At 39.2% G+C, this 22118-nt stretch overlaps 1 protein-coding gene across 1 annotated transcript in view; it reads left to right on the forward strand.

Moving 5' to 3' along the window:
- Window positions 1-20: 20 nt before the first annotated feature.
- Window positions 21-22118, forward strand: part of ATP11A (ATPase phospholipid transporting 11A) — a 115542-nt gene continuing 93444 nt past the window's right edge. Inside the window, exon 1 of the mRNA XM_015638093.2 lies at window positions 21-349. Coding sequence (XP_015493579.1) covers window positions 311-349 — 39 coding nt within the window. The 5' untranslated portion in view covers window positions 21-310. The remainder of the gene's footprint in view (window positions 350-22118) is intronic.

Raw genomic sequence — 22118 nt, forward strand, 5'->3', positions numbered from 1 at the left:
AGAGCGTAGCGGGCGGGGGGCGGGAGAGCTTTCCCGGTAGCGCACTCCCCTCCGCCTGCCCTCGGCGGGACTCTAGCGGCAGCGGCGGCAGCAGCGACGGGGGGCATGCGGGGCCGCGGGACGCCGCGCCGCAGCGGCGGCGGCGAGCACATGGCATAGCCGGGGGACGGCGGCGAGCGCCGGGCCGGCGTCACAGCGGGTCCGGCGGAGCGAGCGCGGTTCTCTGCATGTGGCAAGTGAGGAGGCGAGCCAGGGAGCCCGGCGGCACCGGCGAGCACCCGGCGGCGCGGTCCTGAGCCGCCCGCCCGCCATGGATTGCAGCCTCCTGCGGACCCTCGTGAGCCGATACGTGAGTACCGCCGGTGCCGCTCGCTCCGGGGCGCGGGGGCAGCCCCCGCCGTGGCCCCGGGTCGCAGGAGGGGCTCGGTGAGGAGTTGGGTGGTCCCGTTACCGGCCCGGCGGCCGGGGAGCCTCGGGGCCGCCGCACGTGATGCCCGGTGCGAGCGGGGATGCAGCAGCGGCGGCACCGGGTGTCGTGCGCGCCCCGCAGCCCGGCCGCCCCACGGGACTGTCCTTCGCTGAACCTCAGCGGCTTGACCTGAGAGTACAGTATACGTAGTTAGCAGGGCAGATAAAACCTCTAGCTCTCCAGCTTTTTTCTGGTTTTTGATTTGTTTTGGTTTTTTTTTGACATGTTTGCTTTTGGTTTGTTTTTTCCCTTTCTGTTACCTATATTGTTTCAGTCAGGCGACTTTTTTGTGGAATTGTCTAATTTAAGTATACTGACGAATGGGCAGAACGAGCCCAAGTTTTTGTAGGTGTGCGCAGTAAGATTCAAACGAGGCAGACTTGAGAGCGCTCCGGGGAAAGACGGCTGATGTGGTTTGTTGGTCAGCGTGTGAAAACCCACCCGCATCGCCTGGGAGGGCAGCTCGGCAGCGCGTTAGAGTGGGGTCCAGGTGTGGGCTGAGGTGCGTCAGTGAGCGCGGCTCCAGTTCCATGGAACGCCTAATAAATGCTTAGGATAATGGTTTAAGTAGATTAGTAGGAATGCCTGTAAGTGTGGGGTTTAGCACAAGTCATGGGGACCACCAACACCAGGAAATGGTGAATTTCTGCTTTTGGGTATAGAAGTAACTTTGAAAAGATAGGGAGAGATAATAAGAATTTTGGAATACAAACAGCTTTTCTTTCTGTGCAGGAAGTACATTTGTTTTGGTCAGAGCACTCAAGTTTTCTCACGGTAAATACACTTAGTTTTGTGTGTGCCAAGAGCTGTGTCTACCTACAGGTGGAGGCTACAGGCTGAAGTCTGTCTTTTTCAAGTATAAACAAAGAAAAGTAGTAGAGATGAAAAATTATACGCTTTTTTCTTCTGGTTTACAATAGGATATGTGTGGGATGAGGAGAGAGTGGAGAGGTGATTATAGAAAGCAACAATGTGTATATGGATCTTTAGACAGTGGTCCTAAGAACAGAAAGAGACTACTCCAAATAATGTGTAGCAACAGTGATAATGAGGTGTAAGAGAGATAACGATCTCTATGGATATAAAGACCAGGTGAGTTGTGCCGAGGTCTGTTTGGAAAGAGGTCAGATCACTTTGGGTGTAGAGATCTGTCAGTGCTGATCTAACTGTTTGATTTAGTTTAAGTTTTCTTTTTTTGTGTGTGCTCACCTCTGGAGCCTGTACAAATGGCACGTTCATTTTGCACAGGGTAAGCACACTGTTAAATCTCTTCTGCATGACGTTGTTGCTAACCTCTTTCAAAGTAGGCTTAAGCATCAAATATGATGGAAGTGGGCTTGAGAACAGCTGCAGTGAAGGTACATGAGAAGACAGCGTGCTGAAAGTGAACGGCTTGAGCTCTTGAATTGTGAACTGTCACCACCCTCCTGCTCTGCTGATGAGACTAACGCAGCAGTCTAAAAGATAAATGGAACATTATTATATCCCATGTGAAGAAGGCTTCCTATTGCCTAGGTCACACTACCTTCTGTTATGTGTGTATGCCTAGGATAGTCCATGCTGCCTTGTGTATTTTCACCTGTTGTTTTTTGTTATTCTGCTTTCACTCAGTGTCTTAAATTCGTAGCCTTTCTTCCACAGAAAGGTAATTTTAAGGAAAAGGTGCTGTAAGTAAATTTGTGTTCAATTCAGTAAGACCGCTGAGGTCTGGCAGCCTTATGTCTGTGTTGCATGGTTTTTCTAGTCCTTTTCATATCTCCATGGTTCAACTACTTGTGTACATCTACAGCAGTGAAAATTAAAAGTACTAGTTTTAGTTGGTTGCTGGGCCCGAAGCTGACTGCTCTGCATGAGTAGCAGATGTACATGTCAGGGGCATCACTCCAGAATTGTTCACCAAAGCTCTGTATGCACCAGCCAGGCACAGATGTAGATGTGCTTGCCACTTTCCAAACTACTTTTAATAAGGGAGACAAGGCACTGACTCTTGTGTGGGAGAGCTGGAGGGGATAGTTACATCTTGTGTTTATTCCAAAGTAAGCTTAAGCTTGTGTTTAGTTAAACTTGATACAAAAACTTTTTCTTGATCAGGGTCTTAGAACTATGAATTTTTGTTCTGCAAGTCTCCTGGACTTGTTCAGCTGCTGGTCCTTCCTAGAGAAGGCTGGTCTCTGGATAATGCTGAGAACCTTGGCTGATGCATCTGGAGGTGCTGGGTTAGTTGGGAGCTCTTATGGTACAGTCTCAGGAAAACAAGCAGTTATGATATGATGGACTAATGGAAACTTCTAATAGGATGGTTTCTGACACTTCTGTGTCATTACTTTTCTTTCTCGGTCCTGTCTGTTGTAGGAATAAAGGCATAAGTTAAATACTAGTGGGTTTGTTTGATTGGGAAAATCCCTCCCATTCCTTTTTCCTTAACTGGACATTTTCTGTCCTGAAGCAGTGCAAAATCAGTGCACATATTTCCAAAGCTCTGTGGAAGAATAGTAATGGCTCTGTGCTGTCAGTCTCCTGGTTAGCATTTTCAAATATTTGCTGTTTTACCTGCATTGAATGTCCTTTTTCTATCTTCAAAGCATTGAAGAGTTTAGTGATGTTGGTTGAGTAAAATCTCTGTTCAGCATGCTAGTTATACTGTACTTCATACCTCTTCACCAAGGGATGTTGTAGTCACTTAGAAGTAAAAGAGGGAATTGTCTTTATCTTACTTTTTAATTGACATTCTTTTGTTCCCCCTCTTTAGATCATCCTGCAGATTTTGGGTTATTTTCATTTAACGTCTTGCTTCCTGTAGCCATACTCAATTTACAAATCGACTGATGGTGAAAAATAACTTTTTTACAGAAAAGGTGTTTGTTTCACAGAAGTACAGCTGACATGAAGTTCAGTTTTCCATATCCTTTGTGATCTTTCAAGCTGATAAATAGCGTTGTAATTTTCTTATTTGTCTCTGTTGAGGTTTATCTGTGCATTTTACTGCTTTAGAATGTGTATGAATTGCATTAGAGGCATCTTTAAGTAACAAAATAGAAATAAAGCCTAATATACAGCTTTGCTTCTACATGGAATCATAGGAAATGAATAAGTCTTCTACAGTAAGATAAATAAGATCTATTTTGACACCAAAAATTATTATTATTTCCCAAATAATGCAAATAATGGCTGTGTGTGGGTAGTATGAACATTACTTGATGGGACTACACTTTTTGTCACATACTCTATAAAAATAGAACCTTTTTTCTAGATGTTGCTTTTGCATCAGACAAAATGCTTCTCTGTCTTCTCCATGGATTCCCCAGAGGGTATGTGCTACCCCAGGGAGGGCAGCTGCATAGACAAAAAATACAGAATTAGCATTGGTTATCCTGTAAGTGTCACGCAGAACCTGCTTAGTAACAACAGAAACTTGTTAGCTTAATATTAAGGAGTGCACTATTTAGGGGGAAAAAACTGGATACGATGGCAATTAAAACTGCCTCTATAAAAGATTAGCTTCTATTTTGTAGTTAAATTATTTGGGACATTGTGATGACACATTAAGTGATCTGTTCTGCCTGAATTAATGTAGCTGCTTTAGTTTTCTATGATCACTTATTTTTTGCTGGTGAGAGGACTTCTGAAGTCTGTCCTCATCATAGTCAAAAGTTGATTAATAATGTTTAAAAAGGTTTTGGTGACATCTCTCACAAAATGAACACTTCCCTTAATAAAACATGGGCATATGTCTTATGTAGTTGTTTATATCTGAACATGGATTTGGATATCTCTGAATATTGTTGATTTGAATATATCTGGGCAGTCTGGGAAGATGTTGCTCTTCAGCATATGCCTGTTTGGACACTAAATGGTTGCTGAACATCTTGCAGCCTATGGTGACAGTCTGCTCTGTGTTTATAAGACAGCTGGCCCTGGGCACTAAAAGCTCCTGCCCAGGTTGGTGGCTTTAGGTTGTAAAGTAAATGCTACTGGGTCAGAGGTCTGTATTACTGAGGAGTTTTCCTGTATTATGTAGTATATTTAGCGATCTTGCTACTTTACTGCTTCTCCTCTGTCAGACTCTACTGTTACTTCAGGATTACAAATCTGGATCTTAAGTATTTGTTACTTGTGTAAGTATCTCTAAATGCATGTAGTAGCAGGTAAAACATGTTTCCAGAAGGAACAGTGATTTACTACAGCTTTGGTCTCTGGGGAGCTGCTCGCCTATTACTTGTGCAGGTATTTCTGAAAAATCTTTTTTGGGAGGCTGGAATAAATTGAGTTTACAAATGGAAGCTCTGTTTTTCACTTTTGTAGAAGTGGGTCAACTTTAATCGTAGTTTGAAGACATTTGACTAGCCTAACCAGGAAGTTATGGTAGGGATTTTTAGCAAGTTCTTAACTAAGTTTCATGCCAGCCTGTGACTTTTTGTCATTGATTTAGATGATTTTGTTGCTTTTGATTTGCATTATAATTCTAAAACTGTTTTCTGATTAGATTTCCTAAGCACTTTGCTTGTGTATGTAGTCTTTAGTAGACATAAATTAATATTGAACTTGAGTTAATTTATTTATTTCTCTAACTTTGATGTAGTAGAGGTTGATAACTGCTTTGATCTGAAAGTTAGTGAAATTGTAAGCCTTGGTGCTTTACAGTCATTTGTGCCTTAAAGGACAATCCATTTTTCAAGTGCTTCAGGTGACCTAATGTTTCTAATCTAAATTTAGTTAATTCATTTGAGGGTGTTTGGTTCTTGCTTTTGCTTCTGAATTTATTCAGCTTCCTTTGCACTCCTGCAGATGAGTATTAAACTGGTGTAGTCTGTTTCTTAGTCAGGGTTCCTGATAAACAGTTTTCTTCCTTGTCAAGTAAGTCAAAAGTGTTGTGTTATGTTTAAAGTTCAGAGGTATAATTTGACAAAATCAGAAGCTGTTTTAAGCTTTATATAAACATACTTCTATGAAAGACCTTTTCTGCTAGCTGTATTGAGTGTACAGAAGATGCTCTCTGTAGGATCTGTGTATGTATTCATGGGTCAACAATTAGTAACTTGAAGCTCATAAGGGTTTGTGTCTATTCCTGATATGTAATCCATTTTTGTTATCTCTTGTGCAAGTCTGTGTGTCACAATGCTTTTTTGAAACTTGAGATGTTTCCCATCTCTCAGCTCTGCTTCCCTGCAGGTACCACCAGTTCTTCCTGCTGTGGAAGGTTCAACAGAGGGCATCAAACAGCATGCATAACTTTTGAATTTCTGTTTCCCCAAGCACCATTACTTTGTTATTTGCCTAATTGCCTTTTTCTCTTATTTTTTGGGGGTGTGGGGGCATGCGCCTACTCTGTGGAGTGCTTCCTGCTGACTTTTCAGCAAGTTATTTTGAAAAGGCAAAAAGTTTCAAAGCTTTACTTAGAAGTTAATTTAGTTGAGTGTGGCTGACCGAATTTGTCACTCCTGCAAATTTAGCTCTTCATACTGGTGGTGAGTCTTGTGCTCATTCTGGTTTTTAATGTACTCTAAAGATATTTCAGTATTATCTGATGCTCAAAAAGCCCCAAGATACTCTCCCTTCCCCCATCAATTATTTATTGCTGAAGGGCAATAAACATAGAGAATTGCATGAGCTCTGTTTTTTCCCCTCCCCCCACTTCATCAATTAACTAATTTACACAAGAAAAACAACTTCCTCTTTCTTTTGAGAATAAACAAATGAAAATAGGCCATTGCGTATGTAAAACAGTGAACTTACAGGAAGTCAGTGTACATATTACATGCTGGTTGCTATTGACTACAAAATATTACTCATCTGCACTCATCAGATGTTCTGTGATAGTAGAAAACATTGTTTTTGGAGCATCTAAATTGTAGAACTGTTTCAATGACTTAAAATAGATTGAGAAGTTTTGATGTTTTTTTAGCATCAAAAATCCAAAAACTGTATAGTTGCTTTTGTCTCTTGATAACATGTTTGATTAAAAAAAGTTTAATATTGTTCCTCTTCTATGTGCTTTCTCAAGCACCACTGAGTATCAGTTCTGCAAGCAGGAAGACTTTTAAAAATTATTTTGGGGAATGGAAAGTACCACATAGCAGCACATTTATAGCTTACCATCTCTGATCACTGTTTCTCATTGAATTTTTTCTTCTGTTGTACAGTAGTGGTTGAAACAAGAAAAGTGACAAGATGGAATGGGATTTTCTAATGAGCCTGCTTTTTAAACCCCCAACACTTAGAGAACAGTGACTGGGCTGACAGGTAAAGCATTCTGCAGATGCCATGGCTGGCTAATGTCTGTGGTGTTGAGATGGGCATAATAAAACTTACTCCATCTGACTAGGCTTAAGTGTGACTAGAAATCTGTCGTGGTTTCTGAGGTGCTCCAATGGGATTTACAGGGGGATGCCTGCTGCATGTCATGTGCAGGTGTGTCAGGGAGCAGAAACAAGAGAAAACCATGTCGCAGAGAAGACTGAGCAGATGCTTTAGAACCTGTTATGCAACTGGATTCAACTTTACTGGGTTTTTTGGGGTTTTTTTGTTGCTGATGTTTTTGAGAAAAACAGCCTGCCTCTCCTCTTAGAAATCTTTTAGACAGTTGATATTTTTTTCCAGAATAATTCTGCTTATTCTAATGGTTTACCATTACACAGGATAATGTATTATTTTTATTTGTATAGTTGAGGGACATTTCAGCTGAAGTTCATCCATCCTGAGCTGTGAAGCAAAATGACACTGGAATGCTATTATCTTCTCTGCTATAATTACCATGGTAACAGCTGCAGGTAGACAAGACAAACCAGGGATTCTTATTCTATCTCATACGTACACAAGCTGTTTTTCTTCCCTCGGTGTAATAACTCTGAGAAGCCTGTGGCCCAGACTTTGAGTCATCATTAAAAGTGTTTTATTTGGGTTTTTATTTCAATTTAACTTTGATTTTAATTTTGAAAGTATCGAGTATTTGTGATACTATACTAAAAAATGCACTCTTTTTAGGAAGAAACTGCAGCCGAGCTTGGTTTTGTTCTAGGAGACTGGAGAGATGAGCCAGTGACTCTGGAGTTTGTTGGAACATCACAGAAGACCACAGGCTGATATATCACCTAGTTATCTTTGCTGATGTTAATTACTATGTGCATTCATCTCTTCTTGGGACAGGGATGAGAATACTGTCTACCTTTTCCATAGAGAGAGAAGTTGTAGGGGTACTTTAATGCTTCCAGAGAGCAAAATTACTGTGTCACAGGAAGAAAACTGGGTGTGAAGACAAGCCTGTAGTGTCTGTGTTTTGGGGTTGTTTTTTTTCTTGTTACCTAAATGTTCTGCATTTATTCTCCTGATACCACCTATTTCCCTCTTTTATTCCTGTCTGCATTCATGTGCAGATGGGTGCACGTGTGCTTCCTTAGCTTATGTGCTGTTCATTTAGCAATGTCAAAAATTGTGCCAAGATTTACCAGGCATAAAGATGTGTATTGCTATTTAAAGGAAGGGTCTTCACATGAGCTCTTTTCTGGTTACTGAGGCATACTGGGAATGTGTTTTTTGGTATGCATCTTATTTATATTGTCTTGGTCGTTACTACTAGCGTGGAAGCTTAAGAATTTGGATATTTCATAGACATTTTTCCATTTATTTTGCTCTTCCTTGTAAACTAATTTCCCTTTTTGAAATAGGAGAATCTGTTTCCTTCATTAATCATTAAGCTCATCTAGATACGGGCCAGGGTAAGGGGGAATAGTGTTTCTTTTTCCTGGTGACACTCACTAATCTCTTTGCTTCAGTCAAAAGAGGATTTCATCTAACCTATTTTGAATAGAGGATTAAGGACAATTAGGCTCTTCCTCTGCTTCACCATTAAGATGGGATGTTGTGAAATCCTCTGAAAAGAACATCTGCTGATGTGCCATTAAAAGTTTTGCAAAATTAATGTTAATAATCAAAATAGTTGTATGCAGAAAAAACCCCTTGTGTATGAAGTACTTGTCTGGAGATAATTGTATGGATGGACTGGGGAGAGGGAGGGAATGCTGAACTGTTTGCCCAGTAGTTGTTTTTTTTTTCTCTAATGCTTCTAGTTTACACTGTGGAGTAGACAAGCAGATGAACCAAAATGGATTTTTTGTTATCTGAATTGCATTATTAACTTGCAGCTCATGCTTAGCATTTCACATATTTTTTCAGTTCTTTTCAAAGTCCTATTAATGAGTTGTTTTAACAAATTATTGTAATGAAGTATGAACACTATCCATTATCTGTGCTTGTATAACTATTTTATGCTAGTTATGTTCATTGTAAGTAGCATCTCTTGAGATGAATCTGAATCAGCTGTGGCATTTGATGGCTAGCATGAAACTTCTATATTTGTCAAGAGGTCATTAGAAAATAAAACTGGAAAATGCTACTGTTATTGGAACATGTATGATGTGCATAAGACAGTGTAAGGATTAATGTGAAGGAAAAATGGCTGTGTGTATTTTTGTGAAGTTTGGCTAACAATTTCACAGTATAAATAATAGAACTGGTTCTATGATTTCTATCACTCTACCATGAGGCATGGATATGTATCCTGTGAAGCTACAAAGAAGGTAGTTGAGTGACACTTGCCTCTGAGAAATTGCACTTAGAGTATTAATTTAATTACTAGCAGTTTTAGGTAGGTTACTTGAAACTCCTAGTTTCTTTAGGTCTATTTCCTGCAGACCACTAGAGAGTCGAATCTAATCCTATTTTTGGGATGGTAATGTATCTGAAGAAGGGCTGTCGAGGAAAAAGCTAAAGTCTGTTTATTTGGTCTTATTCTTGAGGTGACTGTGAGTCAAATAAACTGTAATTTCCCAGGCTGGCGTTATCCATGGCTCATGAATGAGTGAAGTGTTTGGCTCTGGGATCCCAGAGTTCACTCAAGGAGAATTGGGTTCTGTTAAAATGTATCTGGTGGCTTTGCCTTTGGCTTGAGGCTATGGAAACAGAGGGCATGCCAGGCGCTGGATGAGTTTTGGGAATGTGGAGGAAACATTATTGGGGGATTTGACATCTACTTATTCAGTGATTACTTTTTCAGAGGGGAAAACATTATTTAAAATTTAGCTGCATGAAAGTTCTTAAAAACCAGGCTGCCATTTAATCTTACTATAAAATATGCCTGTGTAGAAATAAACTCTTTTATTATGTGAAATACAATGTGTAAAAGAAGTTACTGTAGATGTAAGCTTAAAACAGTTTATTGACTGAATCATGGCTAAAAACAAACTTTTATGCTGATATTTGCAGAAGTATAATGTAAGTTCAGGCTAGACATTTTGCTTTGGTTGAAAAGACTTCTTACACTGTAAGCAGATTTTGATAGATTAATGTTAGTCCTTTAGTTTAATACTCAACACTTTTTCTGTAAACAGAATACACTGGCTTCCTGTTGTTGTTTATTGGTGTGTTGTGTGTGTGTCACAGAACAGCCATAAACTTGTTTCTATTAAATTGTGTAGTTCCTTTTTCTTTGATTTTTTTTTTCCCCAGTGGAATTACACTAACAGTAACCATGATGTTTAGAGTTACCTTAATGTTTCATATTCTAGGGTTCTCACCATCAGTATGAACTTCAGAAAGCTTAACTCTGATAAATCCAAACTTTTTGCTCACCTAGGCTAAGAAGAAGAAAAAAATCAGAGTTTTCTCAGGTAACCTTAAGTATTAAAAACTTTTTCAAGTTAATTTAATGTTTAAAATCCAATATAGAGATTTTAAATGTCTTACACTGTTTCTTTTTAAAGAATATGTAGTATTTTTATCCCTTTTAACCAGAAATTTTTATCAGATTTTCAGTTCCTGGTGACCTTAACAAGCAGTTTTCAAGGTTCTAAACAAATCCCCTTTTATTTTTGACTTTAAGCTCTTTGTATATCGTTGGTACAACAGATACATAGCTAGTTGAATATGTGGGGAGGATGGGTCCAGGTGGGCTAAAGCTAGGCTAAGAAATTTAATGACAATTATTGAGCACAACTTCACAATTCTTTCACCTTCTAAAGATTGAAAAATAAAACTCAAAACTAACCCACAGGGTTATTGTAACTTTACCTGCAAATGCTGTGGTATTGTAAATCTCCTGAACAATGTTAACTGTCTGCTTGCTATTTACAGCTGTCAAGTGACCAGATGGCCTAGTTTGGTAGGAGGTGCCTGTGTATTGGCACTAAGAGGGAAGAAATGAAGAGAAAAATTGAAAAAAGCTCTCTCCTTAGCCCAGAACGGCATGATTACTTTAAGCTGATTCATGAATATGAATATGTTGACTTCTTGATGCTATAAGCTTTTCTCTGACATAAGGAGGTTATGTTTCCATACTCGTTGGCTGTAATGACACAGAAGCAGTAGGAAAGCTTCACATGCTTTTGTGGAGCAGTGCACAGTGAGCACGGGCAGGTATAAAGACATGTTTGTAAAGGGAGTCTGGATTGTGGTTTTGCATCTCCTGCCTCTTTGAGCCCAGGAGGTCTCAAATTTAAAAGGCTTACCTTTTTTCTTAAAGGTTCTTGAGCTTCTGATTTACTTCCTAAGAAGTGGTTACCTTGAGCATTTTTACTGTTAGTGATATTTGCTGTAACTTTTTAAAAGACCTTTTATGGCAGCATATATATATAAATAAGTTTTTCAAAAAATTACTTGATGCTAGATTTTTGCTGGGCATATAGAATTAAAACATCAGCATTCCTTTGCTATTTCCTTGCAAAATCTTAAGGTGTTTTAAGATGAAAATAATAACGCTTTTATGCAGGCATTTGCTTTCTTAAATATTAAAAATGGTGGCAAAACCCAAACAAAGTATGCTTGAATTGTGGTAATAGTTGAGTCATTGAGAGAACTTCAAATACTTGAAAATCTTTAAGGTTGGTAAGGCAGTAGCATCGGCTTTTCTTGCTTTCTCCCTCTGCCCACAGTCAGATCACTTAATTCTGCTTATAATGGCTATTTATTGCTGCAGAATAGCAGCTGCTCGATTATGTGGCTTGTAGCTGATCCTTGACAGTATATGATAAAGGGGAAAAGTGCTACCACACTGTCAAATTCCTAGTTGTCCTGGAGATGTGGAGTGGAAAAGGAGGAATGTGGCCTTTCCAGCCCTGTGGATTGGAGCACAGGGAGCTTCGCGCCTGGCACTGGGCAGCTAGGTCAGTACAGGAGTGAAAAAGCATGGCTGTGGGGCTGCTGGCTGCAGGCAGCTGCATCTTGTCACTTCCCCCTTAAACTGATTAAAGGTGTGATCTGGACTTCCCTTCAGTTTCCTGCAGTGTGTGGAAAAGACCAGAGCAGAGGTGTTAAGCGAGCTGATACAGTGGTGTGTAGCTCCTGGAGTCTTGCAAGAGCTGTCAGAAGGGACTCTGGCTGCACAGACAGGTTTGTGCTTTCTTTTCCTCTCGGGATGTGCTGTCGGCTCGTTCATAGAGACATCTGTTTCGCTTTGCTGAGTGACAAACCACTGGGCAGTGACTGTGGGTGCATTCCTGGAGAGGCAAATCTGTTCCTCTGGGTTTGAAGCTGAAATGGATGAAGCAATAGCAAATTTTGCTGTGAGGGAAGGAGTGCTGCCAAGAGCCAGAGTTCTCTAGGTAGTGCTTCTAACTGGAATGAAGTGACATCCCTGAGTGCTGATGGATGAGTCAGGGGCTGATTTGGCAAGATGCTGACATCCATGGAACACTGCCTTGTTTTGTGAGTAGCAGCTGGCACCAGAAGAGAAGTTAATTGGGAGAGGGGTGGGAGTTAACAGTTTGTGTAAATGTCAAGAAGCTTGACGATTTATAGAATGAGGAGAAGTATGTGGGGGACTACTGGAGGGAATGTTACTTAAAAATAAACCAACCAGGAAATAACTCCACCTTTTTCTCTCCAGACTAAAACCCTGCATGGTCTTGTAGTGCTTGTGTCATACGATTTGACCTTCCTTATGTTCTAAGTGCAGTCAAAATGTAATGATTTGTGGCAGAAATGAACAGCCCTTAAATGCCTGATGTTTCCTCCTGTGTTTATGAGAACATGTTTTATAGAAATAAAGATGCCAGTGCAGGAATACTTCAAGATTATGAAAGTCTTTAGCACAGGCACCTGTGGGAGACGGGTATCTTTGGTTTAATGGGAAGACCAGTGTCAAATGCTTAAAAATCAAGGTTTTCTTTGTTAGACAAGGTGTACACAATCTCACTAATGATATTTGGAATGAATTAATTCTGAAAATCATTACTTAGACTCAGCCTTTCTAAAACAAGCAACAGAAAATATTTGTTAATATTATCCTAGTCTGAAAAAAGCTTCATGCTCTTTACCTCTCAATAAAAAGTGGCAAGAGGATCTGGAGAGATCCCTTCTAACCTGCATTGCTCTAATTCTAAAATAAGAACTAGTGACTTCTGCTTAATTTAAAGGAGAAAATGCTCTTGCCTCTTTTGCAGCCATCTTGGTTTTAATCTCTGAGCCTATGGTAGTAATAAGACATTCTAAAGTTTAAACAAGCTCTGTGGATAAAGCTGCATAACACCCTTGAGTGATAACTTGGAGTCTCCACAGCAGTAATTAGGCTGTGTGGTGCCTTTGTCCATTTGTGCTTTAAGATCACTACAACAGAGGTTCACAACAACTTCCCTGTGTTTATCAGCTCAGTGAAAACTACTGTAGGTGGAACTGAGGCATTCAGAGCTGTGCACCTGACCAGGCTAAAGTATTTCTCCTAGTTCCTATTCTTCTAGTTGAAGAAAAATTGTTGCAGTCAGCTTATACATGGTTATTAACATCATTCCCTGCTTTGACTCATGTGTCAATTACAAAACCTTTTTCCTTCAAAAACGGATTTTTCTCAAAGTAGTGAGTAATTTGTAAAGCTGTCTGATTCATGTACCTTAAGTCCTAGCCTGATGCTATTGAGTAGCTAGGTGGAGAGGTAGCTGTGGATGGGAAACTCTTTGAGAGCTACATGCCTATAACTTAATTTGGAACTGGTGTTGTGTAAGTGTGACCTGAGAGGCTGGCAAAGAAAAGCTACTAGACTTTAATTAGTAACAAATAGTGTGAAAATGCTTGTGCCCTTGAGACTTAAGCTGGCCTGTCTCAGCTTTCACTACATGTCACCATGGAGCAATGATGGGTGCATGTGCCCTGAGGAGTTATACTGGAGCTCCATTTAGGTGCTGAAATTACATTTGTTTAGTTTGGGGAATGGTAAAAAGAAAATAGCATTAACTCTAGACATTGTTATAGAGTTATTTATGCCATTAATATAGAAAATATACTGGATCATGGTAATGGGCATGTAACAGTAAGCTGTTCTTGAAAGACTTACTGGGTTACGAGATGACAAGTTTTGGAAAGGATCTCAGATCTCAAGTTGAGGAAGAGGTGGTAAAGAGTATTTGGCTGTTAGGAAGGAAAATATGAAAGTAAAACCTCCTTGATCTCAGTGTAGTTGGCATGTTCTCTTAAAATATTTTGGGCTAATGCAATGGGTTTCTGTGTCTCTTTTAAAATATCAGAGAGAGAAGAATGGTGATAGAATATTCCATAGAAGACTGGGAGTCCTTGGCTGAAAGAGAAACTTGAGTACTTGATATCATGTGCTTGAAGTCACGTGTTGTAATGTGTCCTTCTGTGGTTTCTGAGCAGGGAGAGCAGGCTATAAATACTTCTCTGTTCTCCACTTATGTGGTCAGTTGAAGCTTGATTGAACTTTTATTTAGAGCTTGACCACTAAATTGGCAAATTAAGCCAGCTTTCCTGCTTCTGATTTGAGTTTACCCTTAATAAAAAAAAGACAAAGTGAATCTACCTGTTCCTGCTAAGTGTTTTAAATTGGGATGCACTCTTTAAGAGGCATGTTCTGAAAGAGGATCTGAAAGTTTTGGTAGACACTATTCCAGGAGGAAGATTTTTTTCTTCTCTTCGGAGCAGACTTTTGAAGAATTAGTGATGGAAAGGCCTTTGGAAAGGCTGAGTCCAGTACAATCCATTTACATAAAACAGTCTTTGCTAAAAATGTTTATTTTTTTAGCAAATGTGTTAAAACATTCGGTCTTATTTTGCACTGTTCCATTGTGGCCATAAAGGCTATATTTCCATTAGCCTTTAAAGTACTGGAGACATTCCTGGAAAGGCTTAATTCTGAGCCTAAGCTCAGAATAGATACCAGAAAGTATACAACCCTTGCTCTGGAGGGTATCTCTCAGCCTCACTTGGCTTGCTGAAGCTCTGTTTGTCCAGCTTTTGCTTCCTCTGCAGATGGTTCAGGATGTTCTGTTTTCCCATGTGCTATGTCAGAATAATGAATTAATCTTTAAGTCCAGATGCATCCTATTCCAGTGCCTCAATTTCCCTTTAGTTCTGCCTCAGGTAATCCTACTATGGTTCCTGCTTTTTCTGTAAAGGCTTTCTTGAAAGATCTTTTTCTCCTCAGATTTCCTGGTTCATTGTTCCACACCTATTATCCTCTTTGAGCCCAGTTTGAGCCGGGAGGGTCTCTCTGCAGTTCTTAGCCCACCTTGTCTATCTCCTTGTATGCATCCCATTGAGAAGTTACAGGAGACAACACAGTGAACTCCAAATGAGTTCTTGTGGCCTGACAGAAACACTTTCTTCTTCCTCCCCACAGTCTGCTCTGGGTCATCTGATCCCCAGCTGACCAGATCAGCTGTTGCTGTGTGGGGCCTTAGGCAGGGCACATAAATTGACCCTTGCTTCCTTTGAAGATCCTACTGCTTTGGGTGTTTGGAAAACTACAGCCAACAAAGCCTGCTTTTGTTATCACCCTCAAACTGAGCTGAAGCATATGACTGAAAGGATTATGCCACACCAGGTTACTAAATATATTTTTGCATGGCACTCTTACACTGAAAAGAAAAACACAATGATAGCTATCTCCAGTAATGACAGGAGTACCTTCTTTTAGTGGACATCAGTGCCAGAGCTTTATTTTAGTACCTTCAAAGTCATTACTACAGAAAACAGTGCTGCAGCTGTCTTGGCAAGCTGTGCTAGGAAGAAGTGCAGTTCCTAATTTAGTGTGTATCTGATTGATGCATTTGAAAGTGGCAATTCAGCCTGGCAGCAAAAGAGGATGGAAAGCTGATGCGCTGAGCACAGTAGGGTTTAGCTTATGGTAGCTCAGGGCTACTTCATTCTCTACAAAGGGGAAATGTTCGTGTGCTCACCCTGTGCCCTCAGAGAAATGGATTGCAGGATGGTCAGTGCTGCAGCTGCTTGTTGCTGGAAGGACTTGGAAAATAAAGGTATATTTTGAAATAGGTGCCTTGCTGTCTTTGAGGCTTTGGAACTTTGACTGGCCTGCTATCTGTGAAGCAAGTTTTGTACCTGGAAGAACCACCTGAAAATCCATAATAATGGCATTGCATAAATTCCCAACCAGCATGTCCAGGTCTGGTTTAGATTTTGGGTTATCTAAATAATGATCTGATGCTTAGGCTAGGAAGCTTTTGTGAGGACACTGGTTGCCACTGGATCACATCAAATAAATTAAAATCTAGAAGCTTGTTCTTACAGGCACATGGTTTGCAGGAGCAGTGGTATATGAAGCTGTCTTGTAGCAGTTTTATAGAGACAGCAAGAGCCTGAGGGAAGCATGTTCCTTTGGCCTCTTACTAGAGATTAACAGGGAAAAATGGTTGCATTGCAGTGTGTGCTGAGGCTTGCCAAACCCCAGGAATTGTGGTTTTTGCTGCAGTGCAAGTTGTGTCTCCTTGATGGCAATAAATCTGGAAGTTGCAGTGGGATTGCTGAGTGATTATTATTCTGTGTGCCTGTTGCTTTGACACATGGCTATATGACTACAACCAGGACAACTGTGTAAAAAGCTTGGTGAAAAAACAGATTTAGTATAATCTAAAACGTTCCTTGCATGACAGAGGATGGGCTATTCAGGGAAAGTGTGTTATGTTAAGGCTCCTGTATTCTTCACCTTACTGCTTTTTTTGTAGACGTAACACACCTAGTTAGGTTTGTTAGGTTTTCTGTTCTGCAGATAGAAAAGTTTTTGGCAGAGGAGGACTGATACTTTCATTGCTTGCATGGAGTTGGTAAACACTTGTGACCTTTCCAGGTTTGTAACGTACACCAATGGAAAGCATTGGCTGTCTTTTTGCTTCACGAAAAATGCTTTCTTAAATTTTTTTTCCATGTAGTGACAAATGTCCTTTTTATGGAAAACTACTTGATGCATATTGACCTTAAAGCAAAGGGTTAAGCTGTCTCACGAGGCTGCTTTTTGTCCTGGAAAGAATCAGCAGTGAAAGTTAGGCTGTCAGCTTTGTTAGTATTTCCCAGCTATTGTGCATTTGCCAGCATATTTTAAATGTTTTAAATGTAGCTTTTGTATTTTTCTAATGCATAACATTTGTATGTAGTGTTTTTTGTGAGGATGCCAGAACAGCCATATAGTAAATATTTAATAAGAATAGTAAAGATTTTGTGTTCTCAGTGGGCTAAGTTCTGATCCAAAGGAAGTGAAATTGCCACTTTAAATTATTTATGAAATGCTGCACATAAGGAGATAAGGTTTGTTTGCTTTATTATATGTAGATGGCAGGAGTAAAGGTCTCAGTTTAGTTAAGACATAAATGGTGTGGGTGGGTTTTAAGCATGATAAAAACCTAAGTAATCCTACTTTTATGGCTGTGAGGGACATTCTCATCCAAGATGGTAGCTGTAGTACAGGTTGGATGGTGAAATCCTCCTGTCACTCTGTACTTCAGCTGACTCAGTTTTTGGAGACCTTACTTTGTAATCCTTTATCTGAAAAGCATGAACTATTTGCTTGAAGGTCTTAATAACAGAACTGTCACTTGTGCTAAAAAACTATTTTTTAAGACGGCAGATATGTCTATCAACTCACATGGGAGTATGAATTTTCCTTGTGCTTTACTAGTATTAAAAAAGAAATGTTTATATTGGTATGTTCCGTATAAGGGGAAAGAAAGTGAAGCAGGTGTGGTTGATACTTTGGGCATCTAATGAAACATGCAAGACGTATTCTTTCCTCTTTGTTCAAATGCAAAAGGGACTAGGGAAGATGTGAACAGAAGTAGTGAGGTGTTGAAGGTGAAAGACTAAAGTTGGTACAGAAATAAAAAAAAAAAACAGTGTGGGTATCCCTCTGTCCCAAGGCACAAAGCTTCAAGTGTAGGTCCTTGGTTTAGTCAGTTGAGACACCCTGTATCTGTCCCTTCTCCCCTCCCTCACAGTTTGATTTCTGATGTGTGGAATGAAGAGTGTTAAAATAAAGGAGAAATGTGAAAATTTCAGAAGATTCTGAGGTAGAGACTTGCTGGGTTTTCACAGTAAGGGCCCAGTGTTTGAGTAGCTTGCTCTCTGGAAAGAGTGGGCTTTCTTTCACCATTAACATTTTTACAGGTGTTTGGTTTTATTGTGCGTGTTTGTTTCCTGGATTTTCTTTTTGTTTATTTTCCCTGGGGACCACAGCTCTTTTAAGAAATAATAAATATTTATTTCAAAACTGAGTCTGTGCTAATGATGGGAGATGTACTGAAATGGCCTTTACCCAGCTCACTGTAGAACTTTAAATGTAATTCTGGTCTGGTGAGAAGATCCTGTAGTTTTTAGAGCATTGAAGAAAAAGAATGAGCAAGATTGCCTGGCAAACAAATAAGGGCTGTACGTGAGAGGAATAATACTTCTTTCAAGTGAAAAGTTCAAACATGCTTTTTAACATACCTCAACTTTGCAGTTTGTTTTTGATGTTGGGATTTTCTTTCAGTTCCTAGTATTAATTTTCTTTTTTGCTTATTATGCTCCAAACAAGAAACAAAGTCATTTTTTATAAGCTTGAGTGTATCTGGCATGAAAACACATTGTTGTGTTTAAAAACACATGAGTATGTTCTGCAACTTTTAATATAAATTATCCAAACTCACTTTGCAAATGAGGGAAGAGATTCAAAGTAGAACCCATGGAAGTTAAGCTCCATAAAAAAAAATCAAAGTTCCTGCTCTTATATTGCTTCTCAGTGGGTTTGCAGTTCTCTTTTCTTCTGTTTTCTGTTAAAATAAACCCATTCTAAAGCCCTTAGTGTGCGCTTATATCTGGCTGGCAGTTTTCCACTTCTGTAGAAGGTAAGCTTTCAAAATAGTAGTTCAAGGCACAAACATTCTGAAAATGCAGATGATTACCCTGTTTTGAGTTATGAGTTTTTTGTTTGGGCAAGGTAGAGTAAATCCTTGCTATCAAGTGATTTATTTTTTTTAATTTTAGAGTATGAGGTGGTCTTTATAAATAGACATGAATATTATCATATATGTTACTGAAACATTAAAAAGGCTTTAATGATCGGGTTTTTAAAATCACTAGGTTTGGCTTAAATTTACTGTGATTTGCTTTAAAATGTCTTGATGTCTTTGAGGGGTTTGAAGTAGAGCCTGTGAGTTTACTTTCTGCAGTTGTTGTACATGCTGTATCTTCAATCAAAGACATGATAGATGTCTGCATGATAATATTAGTGGACCTGGAGAGACTTACTGGACTTCCTGTCTTCTGAAATATTCTATGAATTAGACTTGACAATTTATTTTAAGCTGTTTCCTTTTGGGGCAATAAAGATGTGATTGTATACTGCAGGTTCATGTGTATACAAACACACACATATAAAACTTCTTGTGGAAACAAAATGCATGTTGTAGATATCAAGGATGTACGTGTTCAGAGGAGAAAATGAAATGGGAGAACTGTCACTGTTTAAAGTCTCCATATTCCTCTTCTAAGTAGCCCTTTCCATTTCTCTTATTTGAATGCACCAGTTTTGCTTCTGTAAATAATTTTTCTGATTCCCAATGTGAAAAAAACATATTTTTGGTTTTGTTTTGCATGCATTTTTTTAATGTTGCTTCCCATGTCTACTGCAGAAAAAGCAAATAGCTTTTACAAAAGAAACAGCCAATTTCCAATTTGTGTCTGGTTGAATCCACATTTGGGTTTTTCCTGCTTCTGTGTCTGAACTTCTGAGGAACCTGTTTCTTTCCTTAGTTTCATGCTCAAGACTCTTTTATAGGCAAATGTTTGCAGTTCTCTGCTGTCCTTTCTTGTCTGAATTTTGTGACATCTTCCTGGCTTGTTGCATACTGTATTACTTTGGTCCTTTTGTAGGAAGGCTTGTTATTTCCTCCAGTTTGGAGGAAAAGCCTGTCTCTTATGTAGGAGCCTTTCTGTTCAGGACTGCCTCAAAGCCTGTTTATCACCTGGTAAAGTAATAGCAGAAATTGTCTGACTTTAAGCCTTAAGTGGATTGCTTTTGTTAAAACAACTTTGTGTATGCTTTGTGTACGTCATTCTTCAAAATGCCGAAATGGGTTTGCTTGTAGAGACTGTTATGTTGAAACACTCATTATATTGAGCCAAACATAAATCCTAGTTTTATTCTACTTATATGCAGAATAACTTCAGAATACACGGTTCTTTCAGTGGAAGTTTTGGGGGCTTTTATTGGGTGTTTGTTGTGTTTTTTTTTGTTTGATTGTTTATTTGTGGTTTTTGTTAGTGTGGATTTTTTTTGTGTGTGTATGGCAGTGGTAAAAAAGGAACACTGAAATAAAGTACTGTTCTTGCTAGGCTTCGCCTCTTCTTATTTCAAGGAGTTAAAGTTACTAGTTTAGATAACTTTCTGATAAAAAAAAATCCTAGAGAAAGGGTAACAAAGATTGTTCCAAAATGGTTAATAATCAACAAGCCATGCTTTCAAGCTATAAACAGTATTGTCCATTTAGCAAATGCTTTTCTTGTACATTTTAGTACTTTTGAATATTTTTGTTTGACTAGTTGCAGGTGCATTCAGACTTGTGTTGTCCTTGAGATATCTACATGCTTTCTGTGTTCTAATGTGGGTCATGCATTTACCAGTTTTGATGTAATAAAAACAGTTGTCATGGAAAAGTAGCAGGTAAGTGAAGACACAGATATGTAAGGAAAGCAGGGAGGTAGCAAAACCTTAAAAATGGTACAAAAGAGCTGTTTATCTGAGGATGTAATGTTGTGGACTTGGACTTGAATTTCATACTTCAACTGTTTAAAATGCTGAAAGCATTAAATACTTGGCAGTGTTAATCAGCTTAAGTGTACATTTAAAAATTAAACCCGAGAGAATGCTTAGACCGGGTTTCCATAGGTTGGTTGTTAAGAACCTTATTGAGAGGTGCTGTTCCCTGCATGAAGAGAACTCTTTATGAAACTGAGGCATCTGGAGAGTATTGGGGCATCAGGAAGTGTGAGAAACTAAGAGAAGTAAGGATTGTTTTTCTGTTTATTTCTGCAGAAGTTCCTGAAGGCTCCTGTTGCAGCACAGTTAGTTTGAAGGATGCCTCCCTGATGTAAAGTGTTTTGTTCTCTTGATTAGCAATATTGCCATTTACTGCAGTGCTAACATTAGACTCCTCTCCTACTACAGCGATATATGATAAAAGCCAAATCAGTAGAAGCAACTGCTCAGATCGTAATGACTCCTTCCTCCAGTGCCATATTTATAACATTGATGACCTGGAGTAATGTGACTCTTGGACTGATATTGCTGCAGTAGAGACGGATATAAATGAGGGAGGAAGAAAGCATCGCCTACATAAAGAAAATATTTTCTAAAATCGATTCAAGATTTCCACTCCTTTGTATTTTCTAAATCTGGTAGCATTGTGAACTACCATGTCATTTAATAAGAGGTATAAAGTTGCTCAAGTATGGTGAAGTTAATTATTTGATCTTAGGATGGAGCTTTGGTGATTTGTGCAGTTACTGCCCTTTATTTCACTTATGAAAAAAACCCCTGTGTTTTAATCTGAGATGATAAATCCCTCACAATGTATTGTAATGGTATATAGACGTTACCCTAGTTCTGTGTATTTAAAAAGAAAAAATAAAATCCCCTTTTACTCCTGCGATTTCAGGATGTGCCTCTGATGTAATGTCTGCTTCTTTTGTGTGCATGTTTGAAGCTTTTATAGTGTAATGCATCCTGTATGCTGCTGTTACGCATTGTGGAGAGCAACTTCACTATCTCCATTACTGACACAGCTTTCTAATGTCTCACGGAAGGGCCTTGCTGTTGTGTTCTCCAGCAGCGATATGTCTGTGAAGCGTCCTTCCTTTTAACTGGTATTATACACAAGCTGAGTTTGCTTCAAGGGAAAAGTGTTGCTCTCATTTCTCCACTCATCAGGCCTGTTACTGAGAAAGTGGAGCTTGACAAGTGTCTCCCAGTGGCAAGTAAACATTTGTTCACTGAAATTTTTGTGTCTGTACCTGAGTTGTTTTTAAATTGTTTTTTGTATTTTCTTTTTGTTGTTTTGTTTTTGGTTTTTTTTGGTCTAAGACAAATCTAAGACATCAAAAATGTAAAGGAAGGACACTCAGTGGGGTCTAGCATGCAGGTTATACCTCTCAAGAACGAGTGTATACTGGTTTAAATGTTGAGAGTAAATGGCAAAAACAAAGACTGAGTTATTATATCAGGTCATCTGGGCGTCTTAGAGCTGAAAATGGCATGCAGCTAATAGCTTTACTTTCCCAAGGGAGCTTGAAGAATAGAATGACTAAAAGAATAAAATGGTTAGATATTTAGGTAGCAACTGTAATTTTGCTGCAAAACAAGATTATTAATGTTTATTTTGGTATT

This window comes from Parus major, chromosome 1 (assembly GCF_001522545.3).
Source record: "Parus major isolate Abel chromosome 1, Parus_major1.1, whole genome shotgun sequence".
Lineage (NCBI taxonomy): Eukaryota > Metazoa > Chordata > Aves > Passeriformes > Paridae > Parus > Parus major.